Consider the following 24,209-nt stretch of genomic DNA (forward strand, 5'->3'; position numbering starts at 1 on the left):
AGATAAAGTACCAGTCAATCAGGACCTAACTGCCATGCCACAGGCCAACACTGGCCGATACGCGTTGGAGCAGCATCATCAAAACAATCACAATAAGCCAAGGACATTCATATCAGAGCCGCACACTAAAGAGTAAGAGGAGGAGGAAAGTACGTGGAGAGAGCCGATAATCATCGAGACCTCACTGCGGTCACGTGATCGGGACAACCCGGAAGTGAGGGAGGATGCCGGACGCAGCTGAAGCAGAGACATCGGAGGAGACCGCGGGCGGAGGGAAAGAAGACAGAGCAGCAGCGATCAGGTAAGGGACTCTGTAGGAGAGGAAAAGGCAAAGCGGATAGCCCTATAGGGCTAGAAGCAGTGTCCTTCTCTCTCTCCAAGACAAACAACCGATCCCCTGTCATCCAGAGAACCGCGGTGCGCTCACTAGAGCGACATCGGGGTAGATCAGGACATAAAGGGGACACGGTTTGTCCGGAGTCCTCATTACCTTGAGCACTAGCTCTGTCCCAGTCCCCGCACTGCAAGTGGTCACTCAGGGGTACCCCACGCCTCATCTACTGGACTCCATTCTTATCAATAAGACATTCTACTTATCATTATTGCTATTGGCTCTGGACTATCCACATTTCAATCAAGGACACCATTCCACTACTTAGGTGGGACGCCACCTCTAGAAGTGGAGCACCAGCACACCCATCTGAGGGTGTTCCTATATACTTAAAGGTTACTGCCGTATCCAAAGCACCAATATTACTCTTTCCCATCCCCTTCCCGGACCCCCCCCCCCCTCTCTCTGCATACAGCAGACGTTGTCACTGCAGAAAATAAATACACACATTTTTTCGTATTAGTTACTGTGTATTGGTATTGCTTATTTATTGTCAGCACCACAATAGAAAACATTACCTGTTCAGAGTGCATTAATTATCAGTCATTAACCATATAATTGTAACGGGCGCACTTGTGAAATTTCTTATATAAAAAATAAAGAATATAAAAATAAAGTTTTAATATAATAGTAAGTGGTGAAGGGTGGGTCTTGAACCCGGGGCTGGAGACTGCTGGGCAGAGGCTCTAACCGTTTGGCTATATTAGCCATAAATAACAAGTGGTGCCCCACATCCATTTATCTCTTATATTGGTCTCCACAATAATCCTCCTTTCTTTCTCTCACAGACCTACGTGTTGCTATAGTTATAAAATGGTTTTTTTTATAGATTTCTTTTATAGTTAATTCTTTAATGAGTAAATGTATATTAATAAAATTATAATATGTGTATTACACTGTATTGTAATGTTAATAAGGGGCAGGTTCCCTATAATGCACTTTTATAAAGAGAATCGCTTTTGTCATAAGATCACCTATGCATAGAACACTTTATCACACCTGAATGTAATAATGAGTGTTAGCACACGATTGGAGGACAGTATGTTTAAATATCAGAGAGTGAAGAACTGATGTATACCTTCTGAGGAAACCGTTCTAAATGCTATAACGGAGAAACGCATTAAGGATCAGACACCGTGCTAGGAAACATCTGCTGGCTCCTAAGTTCTGCTACCCTGGCCGTATTTATCCCATTTGGCTACAAGCGATCAATACACCTGGCAGACTAACACAGCTGACTCTGACGTCCAACATCAGGTTCGTTTGGCCGGAGAGAAGGGAGACCGCCTGTCCGGGGGCCACTCCAGTGGAGAGACATCTGGCTCTGTACCGCTGCAGTCGCCGGCAGCTCCATCCTGTAAGAGGCTTCACGACGCGGTCAGCGGGGAAGTGAGGTGAGAAACTTTGCATTGACCTATCCGGTAATTGTACCTGTTTGGACCACACTACACGCTGGCAATAGAAAAGTGAATTAGAGCGGCGGCTTGTCGCAGCAGGCTCCTGATGATTTATACACCAAGTCTTATTGATCTAGAAACTGCACCTTAAATTACAATTCAATACGCTCGGATCAAAAATCATACATTTTCTGGTCATCAAATATATTCCCTATAGCTATAGGAAGAAATCAGGCCATTTAAATAACAACGGGACTTAAAACATCCTTGGCCACAGGAGTATAAAAAGAGACTTTTTAATACTTGACTCTGGACTGCCATGATATACAGTATAGGAATCTTGAGATCATGTTGGAGCTGTGAAATTGATTATTAGACATTGCAGTGTCTCTTAGCATAATAAGTATTGTTATGTATGTGCATGCATTATTTATGTTGATTTTAAGAAGTAAAAAGTTTTATACAATAAATGTTATTGGAATATATGCGCTCTCTTTAAATATCTAATTGTTCCATAATTATAGTTCACTTCAGGCTATTAAGTGGGAGCAGCTTATTCTAATGGTTGGCGATCAGCACAGTGTATTGAGATTTAATAATTAGGATATTTGTTGATATAATCCTTTTATTGTTGCGCCTGGAAACTGTATAGGCACAGACGCACGTAGAGGTCTTTATTTTATTGGCCCCTTCGAGCACCTGTGTGTGTACAAAAAGTGATTATACAGTACTTAGGATTCCACAAGGTCTTAAACCTCAAACAGTAGAGACTTACACAATTGACTGCAGACTGCAGGATGATTGCCAGGAGTAATGTACAACAAACAATACATACAAGAACAGAGAGTTAACAGGCAGAGCAAGGTCAGGTCTCAGCAGCAGAAAATGGGACACTGTGTGAGTTAGGTACGGTATGCAGAACACAGTGCAGTTGCTAAATACACTTGCAGGCTGAGCTGTGGTAGAGATCAATAGGAAACAAAGTCAGGAGAAACAAATGGTAGGTTCACTTGACAGATAAGATTCAGGCACAACTGACAGACAGGAGTTCTGACAGGCAGAGCATCCACAGACATGGGCAGAGTATCCACAGGAATAGTATAGAGTACAGGAGTCCGGGACCCAGACTAGCAACTTAAACGGAATCATAAGCTATAACTGGTAGGGAACAGTAGGCCTGACTGCCTTATAACAGAGAGTGGAACCAGGCAGGAACGGGAAGACCCACCATAATTATTAATCTCCTGCAGCTGCAGTGCTGCATGTACTACTGACATCCTGAGTGCTAGGCAACCAAAGGCACTATGGATGTCCAGGTTGCCTAGCAACCCGTGGAACCATCGGACATTGTTGCTGATGACGTGGTGTCTCGGTTGCCTCGCAAAAACCGGGACCTGTCGCAGAGACAAGCTGCAGCAGTGGCTTGTAATAGTTTTTCCTGGGATGCTTGCTTTGGTGAGAAAGGTGTATGAGTAGATGCAACACGGGTTGATCCTGTGTACATTAAACGGGAGACAATCACCAGACCACCTATCGGGATCCTGGCTTTCACAATGCCGAATCCTGTCAGGCAGTGAAATATCGCAGCCGGAATACCAGCGCCATAGGCTATTTTCCCTCTATCGGTGTCCACGACATCCATAGAGGGAGAATATAACCAGCGGTGAGCGCAGCGAGTCCACAGGGGGCTTTCTAGTGCTAGCCTGCTGCCAGCATACTGGTGGCCAGGATCCCACTGTCAGGATCATGACAGCCGGGATCCCCGCCGCCGATAAAAAGTATGTATTCTCATTACACTATCTCTGACCAAGGATTTGTGTGTGAAAGAGGTATAACAGGCCATGAGTAAAACTTATAAAGTGGTTTGGACAGTAATTAAACATATGGTTGAACAAAGAGGATGAGGCGGTATCTGGATAAGTTTAGGAGTTATTAAAAATACTTTACATTTTATTCTAAGTAGTATTTACTTCCAAGACTTGTTTCACATTTTTTTTTTCAGGTTGTGGGTGCTTGCAGAAATCACTAGAGACAGACTTTGGAATAAATTTACCTTACTCAATTTGAATGAATACACGCTTCTGCTTACAATTATTAAGCCATATGAAACATTTATGGAAAATGCCTGGTATCCTTATACCTGGAAAACTGATAAGCAATGAGATTTGCAAAATAAATAGTTTTGGCTCTAAAAAAGTACTGGAAAGTAACCAAATGCAAAGTGATAATTTGATTTTATAAATAAAATAAAAAAAGACATGAAGAATGATATATACTTAACAATGCAGTACAATATCAATGTCAGAAGATAATAAAATATGAAGTAATATATCAGTACAAATGATATAATGCACAATGATGAAAAAATAGAGAGATGAATGAAAATTTTAATGAAATGATACTTAAAAGACAATGTGAATATACAGTAGTGTAGTTAAGACACTGTGGCTGTCTCAAAAAAAAGTAGCAGAAGGGTATGTTGCAATGTTATTTGAGTTCAGTAATGCTTGCAGAAATTAGGATTACATGCAATACTGTAGTAATGTTGAAGTTTTAACTCCATAATTAGCTGCAGTATGGTTTTGCTTCTTGATACTGCGAAATTAAAATCTGGTGCTATGGATTTAAGGAAGTTATGAACAATTGTACAACAGAGCAAATATCAGCAACTTTTTCTTTTCAGGGAGTGGGTCTTGACTCTCACTCGTCCATTGAACTAGTAACAGCCTTATTCCATCAGGCTGGTATTTGGCTCTTTCTTTCCCTGAGCTGATCCTGGCTTCCTCCTGATTCTTTGGCAGCTACTGTAAAACTCATGGCATGGATTGGCATTTCTGTCTCTTTCTCCTGACAGATTGGCTGCATTGATGACTAAATTTGCAGCATTGTCTGCCTGTATGGCGCCTTGCTTTGTAAGACTGTGGCTATATCTATGGGATGTATAGCCCTTCTCACATCTAGCCAACTCTAGATATGGTATTTCTACCAACATGGTTAATGCAATAATTCTTATTGACTGGTATGACATATTATATATATTTTGTAAATATGGCTGCTACTATATAGAAGAATTGTTAGATTTAATAATGTCAAGCAAGTTAAAGAACACTCATGAATTAGATTGGTGTATTGTGTCACACAAACTCCACACAGTGCTACACTGAGAAAATAATTGCATCAAGAATTTATTTTTAAATTATGAAGCACTTCTCCTTTTCAGAGCTGACAGTGGTTTTAAGTTCACATACAAGTCAAATATGTTTTAAGTGTATTACTTAAGACATCCAAAATAATATTATTCTGCTTCCTATATCCTGTTGTTGATAATTCTTCAATCATCTAAAGGTTTATAATGCTTTGAGTGAATGCTGATAAATTACCTAAAAAATATAATATGAACAAAAGGCAGCCCTCTGGATCTCTGTGTGCAGAAGCCAGTAATCCTGAGGGTAGGTGTGGTGGGAGTGTAGCACAGGGTTGTACCTAATGCTATGCAATGCCAGAATTCTTGGGATTATACAGTGGATTATACAAATCATTTCATCAAACCTGCAAACCACCTATTTCTCCCAAGAAGTGAGTTCCAGTGGGCTTTGTCTTTTATTCCAGGATGTAGATTTCTACAACATTTTTAAGTTTATGTTGCTCTGGTAATGTTAGCCAGTGCCAGGAATGTAGATCTTTAATTTTAGGTCTTAAAATTTTATTGTATACATTGTATAAAATTATTTTGAAATTGTGCATAAAATGGTTAATTTGGGATCATGTAATTTGGTTTTATGGATTGAGCTAAAAATTTGTCTTTCTTTTCCAACCAAAATATTATATGGCAATTATGAAGCTATAAAACAGGGAATCTAAAATCAACCCAGAGATTTATTGCCAAAGGTTCAGGACTTTCCATAATAACAGCTATTCTGATGCGGTGGATAATTTGTGATCCACTCTGCAGCAATGGCTAAAAAGAAGAGGTCTATGCAGTTTGGTTTGATTTGAGGTGTTTGGTGGTTGTTTTGTGGCTGTGTTTATGTGTATGTAGTCTTGGGAATTTCAGTGTTGTGTATTGTCTTTATAAAGTTTGTTGTATAATTTTTTTGTCTCGTCTTAATTTAATTTAGTCACTTTGTGTGACTGTGGTGTATTTCTGGTGACTTTGTACGATTCCAGGGGTGGAGAGATTAAATTCCCATCATCTCTGGATAGTAACCCGCATCAAGATATACGTTAAATCTATGAACATGAAAGAGTTGGGGTTACCTTTATCTAGTATGCGTAGCAAGTTGACATATGTGTCAATAAATTCACAAGATATGTGGTAAAGGTTCTAAAGGTGCTACCAACTGGTTTGAATTGAGACGTATTGTCAAATCCCCATAGTGAAGGGACAAGAAAAAGAAACCAGTTATGACTGGGGTGCACACAACCCAACTAACATTAAGAGAATTGATTTAATTGAAAATCTCCACAGGGCTCCCCTGTGTTGTTATAGTCTAATAAAGGCTCAAAGCCCACCTATCACTGATAATATTGATTCCAAAAAGATAATTATGTCATATTGGGACTTGAATTATCCTTTAATCTTTGACGAGCGAAGTATTAAAAAAAGGGAAAATGTGAAAAGGAATAGAAAAATACATATAGTGAACAAAGATTAAAAACAATAGCAAATGTGTCCATTCCTCAGTGTGTTATGCATGTTTATTTCTTTGCACAAAGATGATCCTTAAAAATGTGATTACATAGGATGCTGTGACAGCACTACTACATTAAATCTTATCTGTGATTATCCCGTATGAATGAGTTGTAAAATAATAAACTGATATCATGCAGTGGAAATATGTTGCTATCCACTATTTACTGGTAGTAAAAAAACCAAATGTGACAAATGTATCTTATGATACTCATGTATCAGAATGTTGCAGTGTTAATTCACTGCAGTTGTTCGGAAGCTAGGAGTGAATGAGATACATTATGATTCTGTAACATGGCTGAATATTCTGCCATTACAGCACCTGGCGAGAAATATACAGCAGAAGTCTAGTTCTATTGAGATGCTGCAGTGTGAGCAAATTGCCACTAATCAATCCAAACGTAAAACCTCAGAAAAAGACCCATATATTTTGTAAGGTAAAGTTAATTTACCATTATTAATTTAGCTGATCAGAGATATGCTTTTATAGCAATAATACAATGCAGGTTGCTGTTCAGACTATTATTGCTTGGAGCATAATGCCTGTCTGTGATGATAAATTGCAGGCTACAGCCAGCTCCAGTATCTTCAATATATGCCCAAATATATGTAAACTGTTGTAATGTTAATTAGAATGAATTAAATAAAATAAAAATGTGTTCCCCAGCAGTCTAATAACATTGCATTCACTCCTTGATTGTAATATAGGTGCAACAGTAGTCACAATGTACTTACACCTTACACGTAAATAATATACGTAGATATTATATTTTAATAGGGGATTCATAGATCAGCAATAAAAGAAACAACAAAGTTAGTGTGTTGTGGATAGTCTAGAGATTGTTGTGACTTTAGTGACACAGTGCCAATCACTTAATCACACTCATCGGATGCTCACATGCACATGTTATATTAGTGCAGCAATGATAACGATTTATAAAGTGTAGATATATGGCTGGATTATTCCTGCTCTTTTAATATATAAGGAATATCGATAGATGCCAAGTTTATTCAGAATCAGACCTTTTTAGGGTCACATCCAATGCACTATATTGTGTTTTCGATGGTGATTAATTGTGGCTATAAAATGACCATGAGATTTAACTGTCAACGTATAAATATCATTGATATATGTTACACTGCATCACACCATATAGCTATAGGCAGGTAATGGACTGCGTGCAGTGACTGCATTCACATACACTAGCCTATCTGTGGCAAATAGACTTCTGCATCTCAATAGAATCTAGACTTCTGCTGTATATTTCTCACCAGGTGCTGTAATAGCAGAATATTCAGCCATGTTACAGAATCATAATGTATCTCATTCACTCCAAGCTTACGAACAACTGCAGTGAATTAACATTGCAACATTCTGATACATTAGTCACATTTTATTGTTTTACTACCAGTAAATAGTGGATAGCAACATCTTTCCACTGCATGATAATAGTTTATTATTTTATATTATTTTATCAGTTTATTATTACAACTCATTCATACGGGACAATCACAGATCAGATTTAATGTAGTAGTGCTGTCACAGCATCCTACCTAATCACATTTTTAAGGTTCATCTTTGTGCAAAGAAATAAACATGCATAACACTCTGAGGAATGGACACATTTGCTATTGTTTTTAATCTTTGTTCACTGTATGTATTTTTTTATTCCTTTTCACATTTTCCCTTTTTTTAATACTTCGCTCATCAAAGATTAAAGGATAATTCAAGTCCCAATATGACATAATTATCTTTCTGGAATCAATATTATCTGTGATAGGTGGGCTTTGAGCCTTTATTAGACTATAACAACACAGGGAAGCCCTGTGGAGATTTTCAATTAAATCAATTCTCTTAATGTTAGTTGGGTTGTGTGCACTCCAGTCATAACTGGTTTCTTTTTCTTGTCCCTTCACTATGGGGATTTGACAGTATTTCTGGTGACTGTTATTCATTTAGGCTGGTTTTTAGTTGCCTGTGTGTTTTATTTTTTTTCTCTTTTATTTGTGACTTGTTATGGAGGTGATAAGAACAGGAGAAGGGTAATATAAAAAGGAAAAACATAATTTATGTTTTAAAACATTTAATGCAGTAATGGCATATTTTTATTACATTTACAGCACAACCCACACACTATTCTCATTGAGGATGGTGAGATTGCAGTCAATTTAACAATGGCAATTATTGTAAAGATTCTTTACGTTACATTTGTTTGCATGACATATTAAACATTTCTGTACTCCACAAGGGCATCTCCTGCAGCTACATGTCACGTTGTCTGCCCCCTCTTTCATAATCAGAACCCACGCTGGTGCTCACTGAGAAAGCAAAGGACTTAAGAACTCTATCTACACAGCCAAAAGGTGCATTTCTGTATTTTCAAACAAATTAGATTAACGACCAATTTCCACAACAATGTCTTTGAGATATCTGGATTATCCTTGGATTTTGATGCGAATGCAGACTTCTTTACATCATTATTTTTTTGTATCAAATTCAATACACCATTAAGGAGATTTGGAAACCAACACATCAATATATAAAACCACTATTTGCTTTCTTGAAAAAAAACCCAACTTGTATATAATGTATTTACCATTTTGCATCATTATTCACAGGTTTGTTTAGTATTAATTAAAACTATTCCTTTATTTTATTTTTGGTTTAAGTATACACTATACTGTACACAATGTTTTTTTATTTCAGTTTTGTTCAAGATAATCTTACCATAAAACACATCTAGAAAATGTTGAAATGCCCCAGTAAAATATCCAGCTGCAGGCTCTGTGGAGACAGATGAAGAAATGATACAGTACTCTGGCTTTGTCTGATAAATCACCACCAACACCACTATCGCCCAACATAGCATAGACCTGAAGCACAAGGACCATATGCTACTGTTGTGACCCTGGAACCATATTCAAACAAGCAATTGCTGCATTTGAGGACAGGCAGGGTGGACCGATGTAAACACATATCAGGCAACTATCATAAATGAATACTAGTTTAAGCATAAGCAGTCACATTTTGTCTTGTGTTCATGCAGCACTGAATAGGCTCTGTGCAAGTGTCAATATAGTTAATATCAGTATTAGTCACTTAATTATTCCAATATAATTATACAAAAATATTTATTTAGGATTTATGAAACACAAATTAACGCTATTTGTGATCTTAATAGTAATGTGCTTTCTCTGGGTTGCCAATTATTATAATGCTTACCCGAAACGCAGGCTAGTTCCTCCACAGCAAGACATCTACATACTGTTTTCCGAGCAACATTACTCAGGCATGGTCTTTGTATTTGAGGGTGCTGTGCTCATCCAAGCCCTGCCGGACCCCTTCCTTATCAGCCTGCAAAAATAATCATATTTTTGGGCATCACTTTGATATTCCAAACATTTTGTTTATCGACATAACATAAAAAAGCCAGTTAGCTAATGTGGATAAGGATAAACAATAACTAATACTATTTAAAGAACCAAAGTAGACCAGGACTATGAGCAACAGCGTGTATACAGTTGGTTGATGGGGGCATATCAACAAAATGACCTCCGTCCAATATTTAGAAAAACACAATATCGATGCAGAGTTGACAGATCATTAGATGCGGTCACTATGGGAGTGACAGTGATGCATAGAGCTCAAGTCATTCCACCAATTCCAACAAACTCACTCTAGGCATTCAGACAAGGGAACCAGTGGCAAATCCAGACAGAAATTCATGAGGAGAGGGAGACAATCAGCGAGGCAGGAAAAAGGATTACATAAACCCACCAATGCTACACAGAACCCAATATTCAATTTGTCTTTCAGACAACTTATGCAAGATCAACAACATGTGTTACAACGTGGATTATCTTTTGTTCCAACCACTGCATTTGACCAACTCAAATGGAAAACTGATCTATATATATTAAATCATATCAAATTGAGAGAATATTTTGATGACCATCCAATAACATTGGCTAAGACACCTCTACCTTTACAACCTAGATCACCATTTTGATTCTAATAGTAAAAATTCTACCAATAAAAGCTTTACTTGATTTCTGAACCTGGCAGTATTAAAACACCTGGAAGTGAATAAACCAAAATACTGGAACATGTCCTCCCAAGAAAGAAAAGCATCAAAGAACATGTCAGCATACTAGGATATCGTTATAAGACAGGCTGACAAGGGGGGTTACATAGTTACACAGGTTATTAATGCCTATAGGATGGAAATCCAATGACAACTGGCGAATACTAATACGTACAGACATCTCACCCAAAACCCAACATCTATAATTAAAAAAACAGTAGGATACTATGCTCTATCAATGATAACATCATTGTGGAACAGATTATGAACTGCTTAATTAATGCTCATCCTATCTGTCCCATCCTTTATACTGTACCTATTAGAGATGAGCGGGTTCGGTTTCTCTGAATCCGAACCCGCCAGAACTTCATGTTTTTTTTCACGGGTCCGAGCGACTCGGATCTTCCCACCTTGCTCGGTTAACCCGAGCGCGCCCGAACGTCATCATGACGCTGTCGGATTCTCGCGAGGCTCGGATTCTATCGCGAGACTCGGATTCTATATAAGGAGCCGCGCGTCGCCGCCATTTTCACACGTGCATTGAGATTGATAGGGAGAGGACGTGGCTGGCGTCCTCTCCGTTTAGAATTAGAATAGATTAGAGAGACACTTGATTTACTAATTTTGGGGAGCATTAGGAGTACTCAGTAGTGTACAGTGCAGAGTTTTGCTGATAGTGACCAGTGACCACCACTTTTATTTATAATCCGTTCTCTGCCTGAAAAAAGCGATACACAGCACACAGTGACTCAGTCACATACCATATCTGTGTGCACTGCTCAGGCTCAGGCCAGTGTGCTGCATCATCTATATATATTATATATCTGTCTGACTGCTCAGCTCACACAGCTTATAATTGTGGGGGAGACTGGGGAGCACTACTGCAGTGCCAGTTATAGGTTATAGCAGGAGCCAGGAGTACATAATATTATATTAAAATTAAACAGTGCACACTTTTGCTGCAGGAGTGCCACTGCCAGTGTGACTAGTGACCAGTGACCTGACCACCAGTATATAATATTAGTAGTATACTATCTCTTTATCAACCAGTCTATATTAGCAGCAGACACAGTACAGTGCGGTAGTTCACGGCTGTGGCTACCTCTGTGTCGGCACTCGGCAGCCCGTCCATAATTGTATATACCAGTGACCTAACCGTGGTTTTTTTTTCTTTCTTTATACATACATACTAGTTACGAGTATACTATCTCTTTATCAACCAGTCTATATATTAGCAGCAGACACAGTACAGTGCGGTAGTTCACGGCTGTGGCTACCTCTGTGTCGGCACTCGGCAGCCCGTCCATAATTGTATATACCACCTAACCGTGGTTTTTTTTTCTTTCTTTATACATACATACTAGTTACGAGTATACTATCTCTTTATCAACCAGTCTATATATTAGCAGCAGACACAGTACAGTGCGGTAGTTCACGGCTGTGGCTACCTCTGTGTCGGCACTCGGCAGCCCGTCCATAATTGTATATACCACCTAACCGTGTTTTTTTTTTCTTTCTTTATACATACATACTAGTTACGAGTATACTATCTCTTTATCAACCAGTCTATATATTAGCAGCAGACACAGTACAGTGCGGTAGTTCACGGCTGTGGCTACCTCTGTGTCGGCACTCGGCAGCCCGTCCATAATTGTATATACCACCTAACCGTGGTTTTTTTTTCTTTCTTTATACATACATACTAGTTACGAGTATACTATCTCTTTATCAACCAGTCTATATATTAGCAGCAGACACAGTACAGTGCGGTAGTTCACGGCTGTGGCTACCTCTGTGTCGGCACTCGGCAGCCCGTCCATAATTGTATATACCACCTAACCGTGGTTTTTTTTTCTTTCTTTATACATACATACTAGTTACGAGTATACTATCTCTTTATCAACCAGTCTATATATTAGCAGCAGACACAGTACAGTGCGGTAGTTCACGGCTGTGGCTACCTCTGTGTCGGCACTCGGCAGCCCGTCCATAATTGTATATACCACCTAACCGTGGTTTTTTTTTCTTTCTTTATACATACATACTAGTTACGAGTATACTATCTCTTTATCAACCAGTCTATATATTAGCAGCAGACACAGTACAGTGCGGTAGTTCACGGCTGTGGCTACCTCTGTGTCGGCACTCGGCAGCCCGTCCATAATTGTATATACCACCTAACCGTGGTTTTTTTTTCTTTCTTTATACATACATACTAGTTACGAGTATACTATCTCTTTATCAACCAGTCTATATATTAGCAGCAGACACAGTACAGTGCGGTAGTTCACGGCTGTGGCTACCTCTGTGTCGGCACTCGGCAGCCCGTCCATAATTGTATACCACCTAACCTTTTTCTTTGCATCATGTGCTGATTGGGGAGGGTTTTTTGGAATGGACATCCTGCGTGACACTGCAGTGCCACTCCTAAATGGGCCCGGTGTTTGTGTCGGCCACTAGGGTCGCTAATCTTACTCACACAGCTACCTCATTGCGCCTCTTTTTTTCTTTGCGTCATGTGCTGTTTGGGGAGGGTTTTTTGGAATGGACATCCTGCGTGACACTGCAGTGCCACTCCTAGATGGGCCCGGTGTTTGTGTCGGCCACTAGGGTCGCTTATCTTACTCACACAGCGACCTCGGTGCAAATTTTAGGACTAAAAATAATATTGTGAGGTGTGAGGTATTCAGAATAGACTGAAAATGAGTGTAAATTATGGTTTTTGAGGTTAATAATACTTTGGGATCAAAATGACCCCCAAATTCTATGATTTAAGCTGTTTTTTAGTGTTTTTTGAAAAAAACACCCGAATCCAAAACACACCCGAATCCGACAAAAAAAATTCGGTGAGGTTTTGCCAAAACGCGGTCGAACCCAAAACACGGCCGCGGAACCGAACCCAAAACCAAAACACAAAACCCGAAAAATTTCAGGCGCTCATCTCTAGTACCTATAGCACACAAATATCCAAGCCATCCCCCAGGCTGCCCGATAATCTCGGCCAGAGAGTCAGTATTTCAACCAATATGTATATTCCTGGATGAATACCTACAGCCTTGTCTGCAGAAGAGACCAACGTACTGGTATCTTTCTTTCTCTGTATAAGCATGCAGTGATTACTCCCATTCTGAAAAAACAAAATTCTGACCCAAACACTCTCTCAAACTACCGTCCAATCTCTTAGCTCCCATGCCTCTCCAAGCTACTTGAGAGACTTGCCTACACTCACCTCACACACTTTCTCAACTCACACAGCTTACTGGACACACTTCAGTCAGGATTTCATGCCCAAAACTCCACAGAGACAGCACTGACTAAGGTAGTGAATGATCTGGTCACTGCTAAATCTAAAGACCATTACTCACTACTTAATCTCCTTGATCTCTCTGCTGCCTTTAACACAGTTGAACACTCCTCATACAAACACTACAATCCCTAGGTCTTAAGGACACAGCCCTTTCTTGGATCTCATCCTACTTATTATTTATTTATTATTATTATTATTTATTACCAGTTATTTGTATAGCGCACTCATATTCCGCAGCGCTTTACAGAGAATACTTGCCCATTCACATCAGTCCCTGCCTCAGTGGATCTTACAATCTATATTCCATACCACATGTACACACAGACACATTCACACTAGGGTTAATTCTGTTGGGATCCAATTATCCTACCGGTATATTTTTGGATTGTGGGAGGAAACCGGAGTACCCGGAGAAAACCCACGCAAGTACGAGGAGAATATACAAACTCCGCACAGTTAGAGCCATGGTGGGAATCTAAACCATGGCAACAGTGCTGCGAGGCAGTAATGCTAACCATTACACCATCCGTACTTATCTATTCACTCCTTCAGTGTTTGTTTCTCTGATTCCACCTCCTCTTCGCTACCTCTCTCAGTTGGAGTACCGCAAGGCTCAGTCTTAGGTCCTCTGCTTTTCTCTATCTATACCACATCTCTTGGCCAACTAATCAGCTCTTATGAAATTCAGTATCATCTCTATGCAGATGATACTCAAATCTACCAATCCTCCCCAGATTTGTCATCATCTGTGTTGGGCCGCGTCACTAAATGCCTTTCTGCCATTTCGTCTTGGATGACATCTCACCACCTCAAACCTAATATTTCCAAAATGGAATTATTTATATTTCCACTGGCCAATAATAGCTCCCAACCTGATATCTCTAACACTGTTGATAACTCAGCAATCATCCCTACCCCACAAGCTTGCTGCTTAAGTGTCATTCTTTACTCTGAACTGTCCTTTGCTCCCCACATTTAATCTGTCTCAAAATCATGTTGCATACATCTAAGAAACATATCCCAAATACGACCATATCTTACACAAGACACAGCAAAAACTCTGATCCATGCTCTCATTATCTCCCGCATTGATTATTGTAATAGTCTCCTAACTGGTCTTCCCAAACATAGGCTCTCACCACAACAATCCATTTTGAAAGCAGCTGCGAGGCTAATCTTCCTTGCTAGACGTTCATCATCTGCAAATCCGCTCTGTCAGTTCCTCCATTGGTTACCGGTATTCTACCGTATTAAATATAAAATACTTTTACTTACATTCAAGGCTATTAATCAAACTGCACCAACATACGTCTCTTAACTCATCAAGATATCTTCCTAACCGACCTCTTCGCTCTGCACAAGATATGCATCTCTCATCCACTCACATTACTTGTTCACACCTAAAATGACAGGACTTTATCCGGACCTCACCGACTCTGTGGAATGCCCTCCCATGCACAATAAGACTCACCTCTAGTCTCCAAACCTTTAAACGTTCCCTAAAAACTCACCTCTTCAGAAAAGCCTATCAAATTCCAGACACACCCGCATAACCTTCAATGCTTCCCTATCTAATTAAATCCACTCTGTACAGTACACATAACCTTACTTATTTTGTCATACAACCCATTAAGAATCTAGCAATCTGGTTGAACATTATGCAACAGGAAGCATCTATCCTTGTGTATCAATGCCTATTTCCCTTTAGATTGTAAGCTTGCGAGCAGAGCCTTCCTACCTCTATGTCTGTTTTTATTCAGTTTTGTTCTATTACTGTTGTTCTAATTGTAAAGCACAACGGAATATGCTGCGCTATATAAGAAACTGTTAATAAATAAATAAATAACAAACCTGAAGGACACTAATACATTACTTAATGCATTGTGGTCCTTACCTGATCTACTGTACCTGAGAATTGTACATTGTGTATGATTGATGTATGCAATTTGTACACATGCATCCCACATCAAATGAGATTACAAGCGACTAAAAACTTGCTAACAAATAATCCATATTATATGGGTCCTGAGTTGGTATTTTTTTTTTGTGTTTGTGGGAAATGGTGCTCACTAAAAATTATTTTTATTTTCATGGGGCAAATTACTAGCAAATACCTGGTTGTGCAATGGAGTTCAATGTGGCCCCCTCATATGCAAATTTATTATGTTTATGATTGAACAAGATTTATTTTTATCTGATTCTGATATGGTAGGAAAACATTATATCCTACTTTTGATATATACTGTAGATGACCTTCTGGTCATTTAGTCTGGTGATAAAAAGACACGTAAGTCTTTTAGAGTCACACTGTGACTAATAGCCCAGCCAAATTTACTTACCACATGAATTTTGAGTCTGTTAATTTTCTTGATGTCACCATTATTAAAAAGAGTAATAAACTTTTTACAAACCTGTTTATTCAACCCACAGATAGAATCAATCTGCTCATGTCTAGTAAAGCTCACTCTTAACTACTAAAAGCAGCCCTTCTGTATACACAGTTTCTTACAGTGTTATACATTTGTAGTGATAAAACAGAGGCTTTACAACAAAGATATATGATCTATAACAAGTTTGTAGAGAGAGGGTATGAACCCGCAATTCTGACCCAATCTAAAAACAGAGCCATAGCTGTCCCACAAGCAAAACTGTTAACTTCTAAGAGGCTAAAATCCCCTATAGAGAAATTACATTTACAATTACGGACATTGGGACTTATAACGATTATAATGTTTAATTTTTACCGTATGGGGTGACTAGAAGGGCTTTTTAACATGACTGCAGCAAGGATGTAAGAGCACACATCTGTACTTCTTGGAACCAGTGCTCTCTTTAACTTATCACCCAGTCCCTGGATATTCCAGGTTAAAAAATAGAGCCTCCCTCTACCAGAGTCGTAACTATTTGTGTGCCAGGTGTGCCTGGCACACCGTGCAGTCACCCTGAGGGCGCAACTGGCAGCATTCCATGTCAGCGGCTTGTAATGAGTCAAATTGACTCATTACAATGCGCCTGTGCTGTGTGCGCCGGAGGAGGAGAGGAGAGGAGCAGCTTCGGGAGCAGAGGAGGAGGAGGGAGGGGGACTCTGGAGCTGCAGCAGCACTATGTAATTGGTAGCAGCGCCGTCTGCAGCTGTCCCTCTCCTTCCGCATTGGCTGGTCGGTTCTGCTGTTAATGCGCTTCCCTCATCCCAGAATTCACTAAAAAGGGGGATGCTATCTGCCATAATGTGTAAAAAAAAAGGGGGATGCTGTTTGCCGTAATGTGTAAAAAGGGGATGCTGTCTGCCGTAATGTGTAATAAGGGGGACGCTGTCAGCCGTGATGTGTAAAAAGGGGACGCTGTCTGCCCTAATGTGTAAAAAGGGGATGATGTCTGCCATAATGTGTAAAAAAGGGGGACGCTGTCTACTGTAATGTGTAAAAAAGGGGGATCCTGTCTGCCGTAATGTGTAAAATGGGGACTCTGCCGTAATGTGTAAAATGAGGTACTGGCTGCAGTAATGTGTAATAAGGGGACGCAGTCTGCCATAATGTGTAAAAAGGGGGACTGGCTGCCGTAATGTGTAAAAAGAAGGACTGGCTGCCATAATGTGTAAAAAGGGGACGCTGTCTGCCGTAATGTGTAAAAGGTGGACTCTGCCATAATGTGTAAATAGGGGACGCTGTCTGCCGTAATGTGTAAAAAGGGGGCCCTATCTGCCAAAATGTGTAAAAAGGGGACTGGCTGCCGTAATGTGCAAAAAGGGGGACTGTCTGCCATAATGTGTAAAAAGAGGAATTTGTCAGCCGTAATGTGTAAAAGGGGCTCTACTGTGTGGCGTAGTTGTGTGTGGCGTACTGTGTGGCTCTACTGTGTGGCGTAATTTGAATAATGGAGACTACTGTGCACCGTAATATGAATTGGTATTATTTTGTGGCCACACCCCTTCTGCATGAAGCCATGCACCTATATTTTTTGCACGCGCCTACGGCGCGCACTGCCCCTGTTTTACATAATGGGTGCCAATGCCATTTCTTGCACACAGCGCTAAAATAGCTAGTTACGACACTGCCCACTACAGATCTACTCACACACATAAGTTGTCACGGGGGGGGAGGGGGGGAGTCCAGCAGGAGTCCTGGAGAGCTGCAATATACATTGTTAAAAAAGACATCTGAAAAAAGTACAGGACTGCTCTTAAAACCATTAGAATGACTCAACTGAACAAAAATAAATGGTATCAAGGACAGGGCTGCAACTGGGGGGCGGGGGGGGGGCAAGGGGGCATGCATCCTGAGCACTGGATTTTAGCGGGTGCAAAACCTCCATTCAGCTTCCTCAGCCAGTTGCAATCAGTCCCGGCCGTGTGGAATCTGTGCTTACTGCTTTGCTGGCATCAAAGATTTTGAGATAGATCTAGACTGCTGCAGATGCCATAATCAATCAATTGCAGAGCTGCTTATCGTGAGCCTTACTGATCCTGGGGCAGCAACTGCTGTGTATCTCACTGCCAGCCTGCTGAAAGCTCACAGCAGCAGAGTCCACATCCCAGCAGTCTCCTCTACTACAGCCTTAAACCATGTAGGTATAGTGCCTTTTATATGGGCTTTCTATCTGCAAACCTGTCTATACCTGTAGCTGTGCTTGCAGCACTCAAGGGGTTAAACATGTCTGCAATTGCATAATCTCTAGTGCAGCACAGTCCTCCAGCTGCTTATTAGGGTCCTTAGATGGCTCAATGCTGTGGGTGTATTTTTAATTCCATTTTTTCTCACAATAAAGCTACCAGCACCATAGTTTACAGTACTGACTACTTCTAACTAATCAGAACATATTTCTGATTAGGCTGTAATGTATAGCACAACCATGCCTGATTTTTCATGTTTCACTTTTCCTGTTATGTTATGGTTACTACCTGCACAATGGTATATTCTATGTGTCAGGCTCCGGAGCTTTACCTCCGGCGGGTGCTCCCGGGGGTTACCGCCCCGCTGGTTGGTGCAGCGGCAGGGAGCTACTGGCGGCGGGTTTTTCTGGATGGATGTGCGGCTGCCAAGGGCCGGGGGTCTGGAGTGCCAGGCGCTGCGGCGGGGATCGCTGCGGTAAGGTCCACTAGTGGTGACACAGTATAGTGAGTCAGAGACAGAAGTTGGCTAAAGCTGTGTGCTAACAGCTATGTATGTCTCCTGTGCTGGGGCAGCCATGTTGGAGACCAGAGTATTACCAATGAAGTTCCCAATCTGTGTCCAGCCAATCCTGCGTGTTCTCCCCTTACAAAAGGGGGCTGGCTCAGAGGGAGAGTGCCAGTGATTCAAGTTACCTCCTTGTGAAAGGTTCTCCAGCTCTGTGCAACCAGGTTACTTCTGGTTCCCTGGTCTTGGTTGCTCTAATCCATCGGTTACCTAAACGCTGCTGCAGTCCTGCTGTCTAAGTCTGTTGCCACTAGAGATGAGCGCCTGAAATTTTTCGGGTTTTGTGTTTTGGTTTTGGGTTCGGTTCCGCGGCCGTGTTTTGGGTTCGACCGCGTTTTGGCAAAACCTCACCGAATTTTTTTTGTCGGATTCGGGTGTGTTTTGGATTCGGGTGTTTTTTTCAAAAAACACTAAAAAACAGCTTAAATCATAGAATTTGGGGGTCATTTTGATCCCATATTATTATTAACCTCAAAAACCATAATTTCCACTCATTTTCAGTCTATTCTGAATACCTCACACCTCACAATATTATTTTTAGTCCTAAAATTTGCACCAAGGTCGCTGGATGACTAAGCTAAGCGACACTAGTGGCCGACACAAACACCTGGCCCATCTAGGAGTGGCACTGCAGTGTCACGCAGGATGTCCCTTCCAAAAAACCCTCCCCAATCAGCACATGACGCAAAGAAAAAAAGAGGCGCAATGAGGTAGCTGACTGTGTGAGTAAGATAAGCGACCCTAGTGGCCGACACAAACACCGGGCCCATTTAGGAGTGGCACTGCAGTGTCACGCAGGATGTCCCTTCCAAAAAACCCTCCCCAATCAGCACATGACGCAAAGAAAAAAAGAGGCGCAATGAGGTAGCTGACTGTGTGAGTAAGATTAGCGACCCTAGTGGCCGACACAAACACCGGGCCCATTTAGGAGTGGCACTGCAGTGTCACGCAGGATGTCCCTTCCAAAAAACCCTCCCCAATCAGCACATGACGCAAAGAAAAAAAGAGGCGCAATGAGGTAGCTGACTGTGTGAGTAAGATTAGCGACCCTAGTGGCCGACACAAACACCGGGCCCATTTAGGAGTGGCACTGCAGTGTCACGCAGGATGTCCCTTCCAAAAAACCCTCCCCAATCAGCACATGACGCAAAGAAAAAAAGAGGCGCAATGAGGTAGCTGACTGTGTGAGTAAGATTAGCGACCCTAGTGGCCGACACAAACACCGGGCCCATTTAGGAGTGGCACTGCAGTGTCACGCAGGATGTCCCTTCCAAAAAACCCTCCCCAATCAGCACATGACGCAAAGAAAAAAAGAGGCGCAATGAGGTAGCTGACTGTGTGAGTAAGATTAGCGACCCTAGTGGCCGACACAAACACCGGGCCCATTTAGGAGTGGCACTGCAGTGTCACGCAGGATGTCCCTTCCAAAAAACCCTCCCCAATCAGCACATGACGCAAAGAAAAAAAGAGGCGCAATGAGGTAGCTGACTGTGTGAGTAAGATTAGCGACCCTAGTGGCCGACACAAACACCGGGCCCATTTAGGAGTGGCACTGCAGTGTCACGCAGGATGTCCCTTCCAAAAAACCCTCCCCAATCAGCACATGACGCAAAGAAAAAAAGAGGCGCAATGAGGTAGCTGACTGTGTGAGTAAGATTAGCGACCCTAGTGGCCGACACAAACACCGGGCCCATTTAGGAGTGGCACTGCAGTGTCACGCAGGATGTCCCTTCCAAAAAACCCTCCCCAATCAGCACATGACGCAAAGAAAAAAAGAGGCGCAATGAGGTAGCTGACTGTGTGAGTAAGATTAGCGACCCTAGTGGCCGACACAAACACCGGGCCCATTTAGGAGTGGCACTGCAGTGTCACGCAGGATGTCCCTTCCAAAAAACCCTCCCTAAACAGCACATGACGCAAAGAAAAATAAAAGAAAAAAGAGGTGCAAGATGGAATTGTCCTTGGGCCCTCCCACCCACCCTTATGTTGTATAAACAAAACAGGACATGCACACTTTAACCAACCCATCATTTCAGTGACAGGGTCTGCCACACGACTGTGACTGATATGACGGGTTGGTTTGGACCCCCCCCAAAAAAGAAGCAATTAATCTCTCCTTGCACAAACTGGCTCTACAGAGGCAAGATGTCCACCTCATCATCACCCTCCGATATATCACCGTGTACATCCCCCTCCTCACAGATTATCAATTCGTCCCCACTGGAATCCACCATCTCAGCTCCCTGTGTACTTTGTGGAGGCAATTGCTGCTGGTCAATGTCTCCGCGGAGGAATTGATTATAATTCATTTTAATGAACATCATCTTCTCCACATTTTCTGGATGTAACCTCGTACGCCGATTGCTGACAAGGTGAGCGGCGGCACTAAACACTCTTTCGGAGTACACACTTGTGGGAGGGCAACTTAGGTAGAATAAAGCCAGTTTGTGCAATGGCCTCCAAATTGCCTCTTTTTCCTGCCAGTATAAGTATGGACTGTGTGACGTGCCTACTTGGATGCGGTCACTCATATAATCCTCCACCATTCTTTCAATGGTGAGAGAATCATATGCAGTGACAGTAGACGACATGTCCGTAATCGTTGTCAGGTCCTTCAGTCCGGACCAGATGTCAGCATCAGCAGTCGCTCCAGACTGCCCTGCATCACCGCCAGCGGGTGGGCTCGGAATTCTGAGCCTTTTCCTCGCACCCCCAGTTGCGGGAGAATGTGAAGGAGGAGATGTTGACAGGTCGCGTTCCGCTTGACTTGACAATTTTCTCACCAGCAGGTCTTTCAACCCCAGCAGACTTGTGTCTGCCGGAAAGAGAGATCCAAGGTAGGCTTTAAATCTAGGATCGAGCACGGTGGCCAAAATGTAGTGCTCTGATTTCAACAGATTGACCACCCGTGAATCCTTGTTAAGCGAATTAAGGGCTCCATCCACAAGTCCCACATGCCTAGCGGAATCGCTCCGTGTTAGCTCCTCCTTCAATGTCTCCAGCTTCTTCTGCAAAAGCCTGATGAGGGGAATGACCTGACTCAGGCTGGCAGTGTCTGAACTGACTTCACGTGTGGCAAGTTCAAAGGGCATCAGAACCTTGCACAACGTTGAAATCATTCTCCACTGCGCTTGAGACAGGTGCATTCCACCTCCTATATCGTGCTCAATTGTATAGGCTTGAATGGCCTTTTGCTGCTCCTCCAACCTCTGAAGCATATAGAGGGTTGAATTCCACCTCGTTACCACTTCTTGCTTCAGATGATGGCAGGGCAGGTTCAGTAGTTTTTGGTGGTGCTCCAGTCTTCTGTACGTGGTGCCTGTACGCCGAAAGTGTCCCGCAATTTTTCTGGCCACCGACAGCATCTCTTGCACGCCCCTGTCGTTTTTTAAATAATTCTGCACCACCAAATTCAAGGTATGTGCAAAACATGGGACGTGCTGGAATTTGCCCATATTTAATGCACACACAATATTGCTGGCGTTGTCCGATGCCACAAATCCACAGGAGAGTCCAATTGGGGTAAGCCATTCCGCGATGATCTTCCTCAGTTGCCGTAAGAGGTTTTCAGCTGTGTGCGTATTCTGGAAACCGGTGATACAAAGCGTAGCCTGCCTAGGAAAGAGTTGGCGTTTGCGAGATGCTGCTACTGGTGCCGCCGCTGCTGTTCTTGCGGCGGGAGTCCATACATCTACCCAGTGGGCTGTCACAGTCATATAGTCCTGACCCTGCCCTGCTCCACTTGTCCACATGTCCGTGGTTAAGTGGACATTGGGTACAACTGCATTTTTTAGGACACTGGTGAGTCTTTTTCTGAGGTCTGTGTACATTTTCGGTATCGCCTGCCTAGAGAAGTGGAACCTAGATGGTATTTGGTAACGGGGGCACACTGCCTCAATAAATTGTCTAGTTCCCTGTGAACTAACGGCGGATACCGGACGCACGTCTAACACCAACATAGTTGTCAAGGCCTCAGTTATCCGCTTTGCAGCAGGATGACTGCTGTGATATTTCATCTTCCTCGCAAAGGACTGTTGAACAGTCAATTGCTTACTGGAAGTAGTACAAGTGGGCTTACGACTTCCCCTCTGGGATGACCATCGACTCCCAGCAGCAACAACAGCAGCGCCAGCAGCAGTAGGCGTTACACGCAAGGATGCATCGGAGGAATCCCAGGCAGGAGAGGACTCGTCAGAATTGCCAGTGACATGGCCTGCAGGACTATTGGCATTCCTGGGGAAGGAGGAAATTGACACTGAGGGAGTTGGTGGGGTGGTTTGCGTGAGCTTGGTTACAAGAGGAAGGGATTTACTGGTCAGTGGACTGCTTCCGCTGTCACCCAAAGTTTTTGAACTTGTCACTGACTTATTATGAATGCGCTGCAGGTGACGTATAAGGGAGGATGTTCCGAGGTGGTTAACGTCCTTACCCCTACTTATTACAGCTTGACAAAGGGAACACACGGCTTGACACCTGTTGTCCGCATTTCTGTTGAAATAGTTCCACACCGAAGAGCTGATTTTTTTGGTATTTTCACCAGGCATGTCAACGGCCATATTCCTCCCACGGACAACAGGTGTCTCCCCGGGTGCCTGACTTAAACAAACCACCTCACCATCAGAATCCTCCTGGTCAATTTCCTCCCCAGCGCCAGCAACACCCATATCCTCCTCATCCTGGTGTACTTCAACACTGACATCTTCAATCTGACTATCAGGAACTGGACTGCGGGTGCTCCTTCCAGCACTTGCAGGGGGCGTGCAAATGGTGGAAGGCGCATGCTCTTCACGTCCAGTGTTGGGAAGGTCAGGCATCGCAACCGACACAATTGGACTCTCCTTGTGGATTTGGGATTTCGAAGAACGCACAGTTCTTTGCGGTGCTACTGCTTTTGCCAGCTTGAGTCTTTTCATTTTTCTAGCGAGAGGCTGAGTGCCTCCATCCTCATGTGAAGCTGAACCACTAGCCATGAACATAGGCCAGGGCCTCAGCCGTTCCTTGCCACTCCGTGTGGTAAATGGCATATTGGCAAGTCTCCTCCGACAATTTTATTTTAGGTTTTGGAGTCCTTTTTTTACTGATATTTGGTGTTTTGGATTTGACATGCTCTGTACTATGACATTGGGCATCGGCCTTGGCAGACGACGTTGCTGGCATTTCATCGT

General features: G+C 42.3%; 1 protein-coding gene across 1 annotated transcript in view; it reads left to right on the plus strand.

Annotated features, from left to right (window-relative positions):
• The window catches only part of LOC135057230 (collagen alpha-2(IX) chain-like), a 151,984-nt gene that overhangs the window by 47,952 nt on the left and 79,823 nt on the right, over nt 1-24,209 (plus strand). The window contains exon 11 of the mRNA XM_063963125.1: nt 6,798-6,910. Coding sequence (XP_063819195.1) covers nt 6,798-6,910 — 113 coding nt within the window. The remainder of the gene's footprint in view (nt 1-6,797; nt 6,911-24,209) is intronic.

The sequence above is a fragment of the Pseudophryne corroboree genome, chromosome 3 (genome assembly GCF_028390025.1).
Source record: "Pseudophryne corroboree isolate aPseCor3 chromosome 3, aPseCor3.hap2, whole genome shotgun sequence".
Classification (NCBI taxonomy): Eukaryota; Metazoa; Chordata; class Amphibia; order Anura; family Myobatrachidae; genus Pseudophryne; species Pseudophryne corroboree.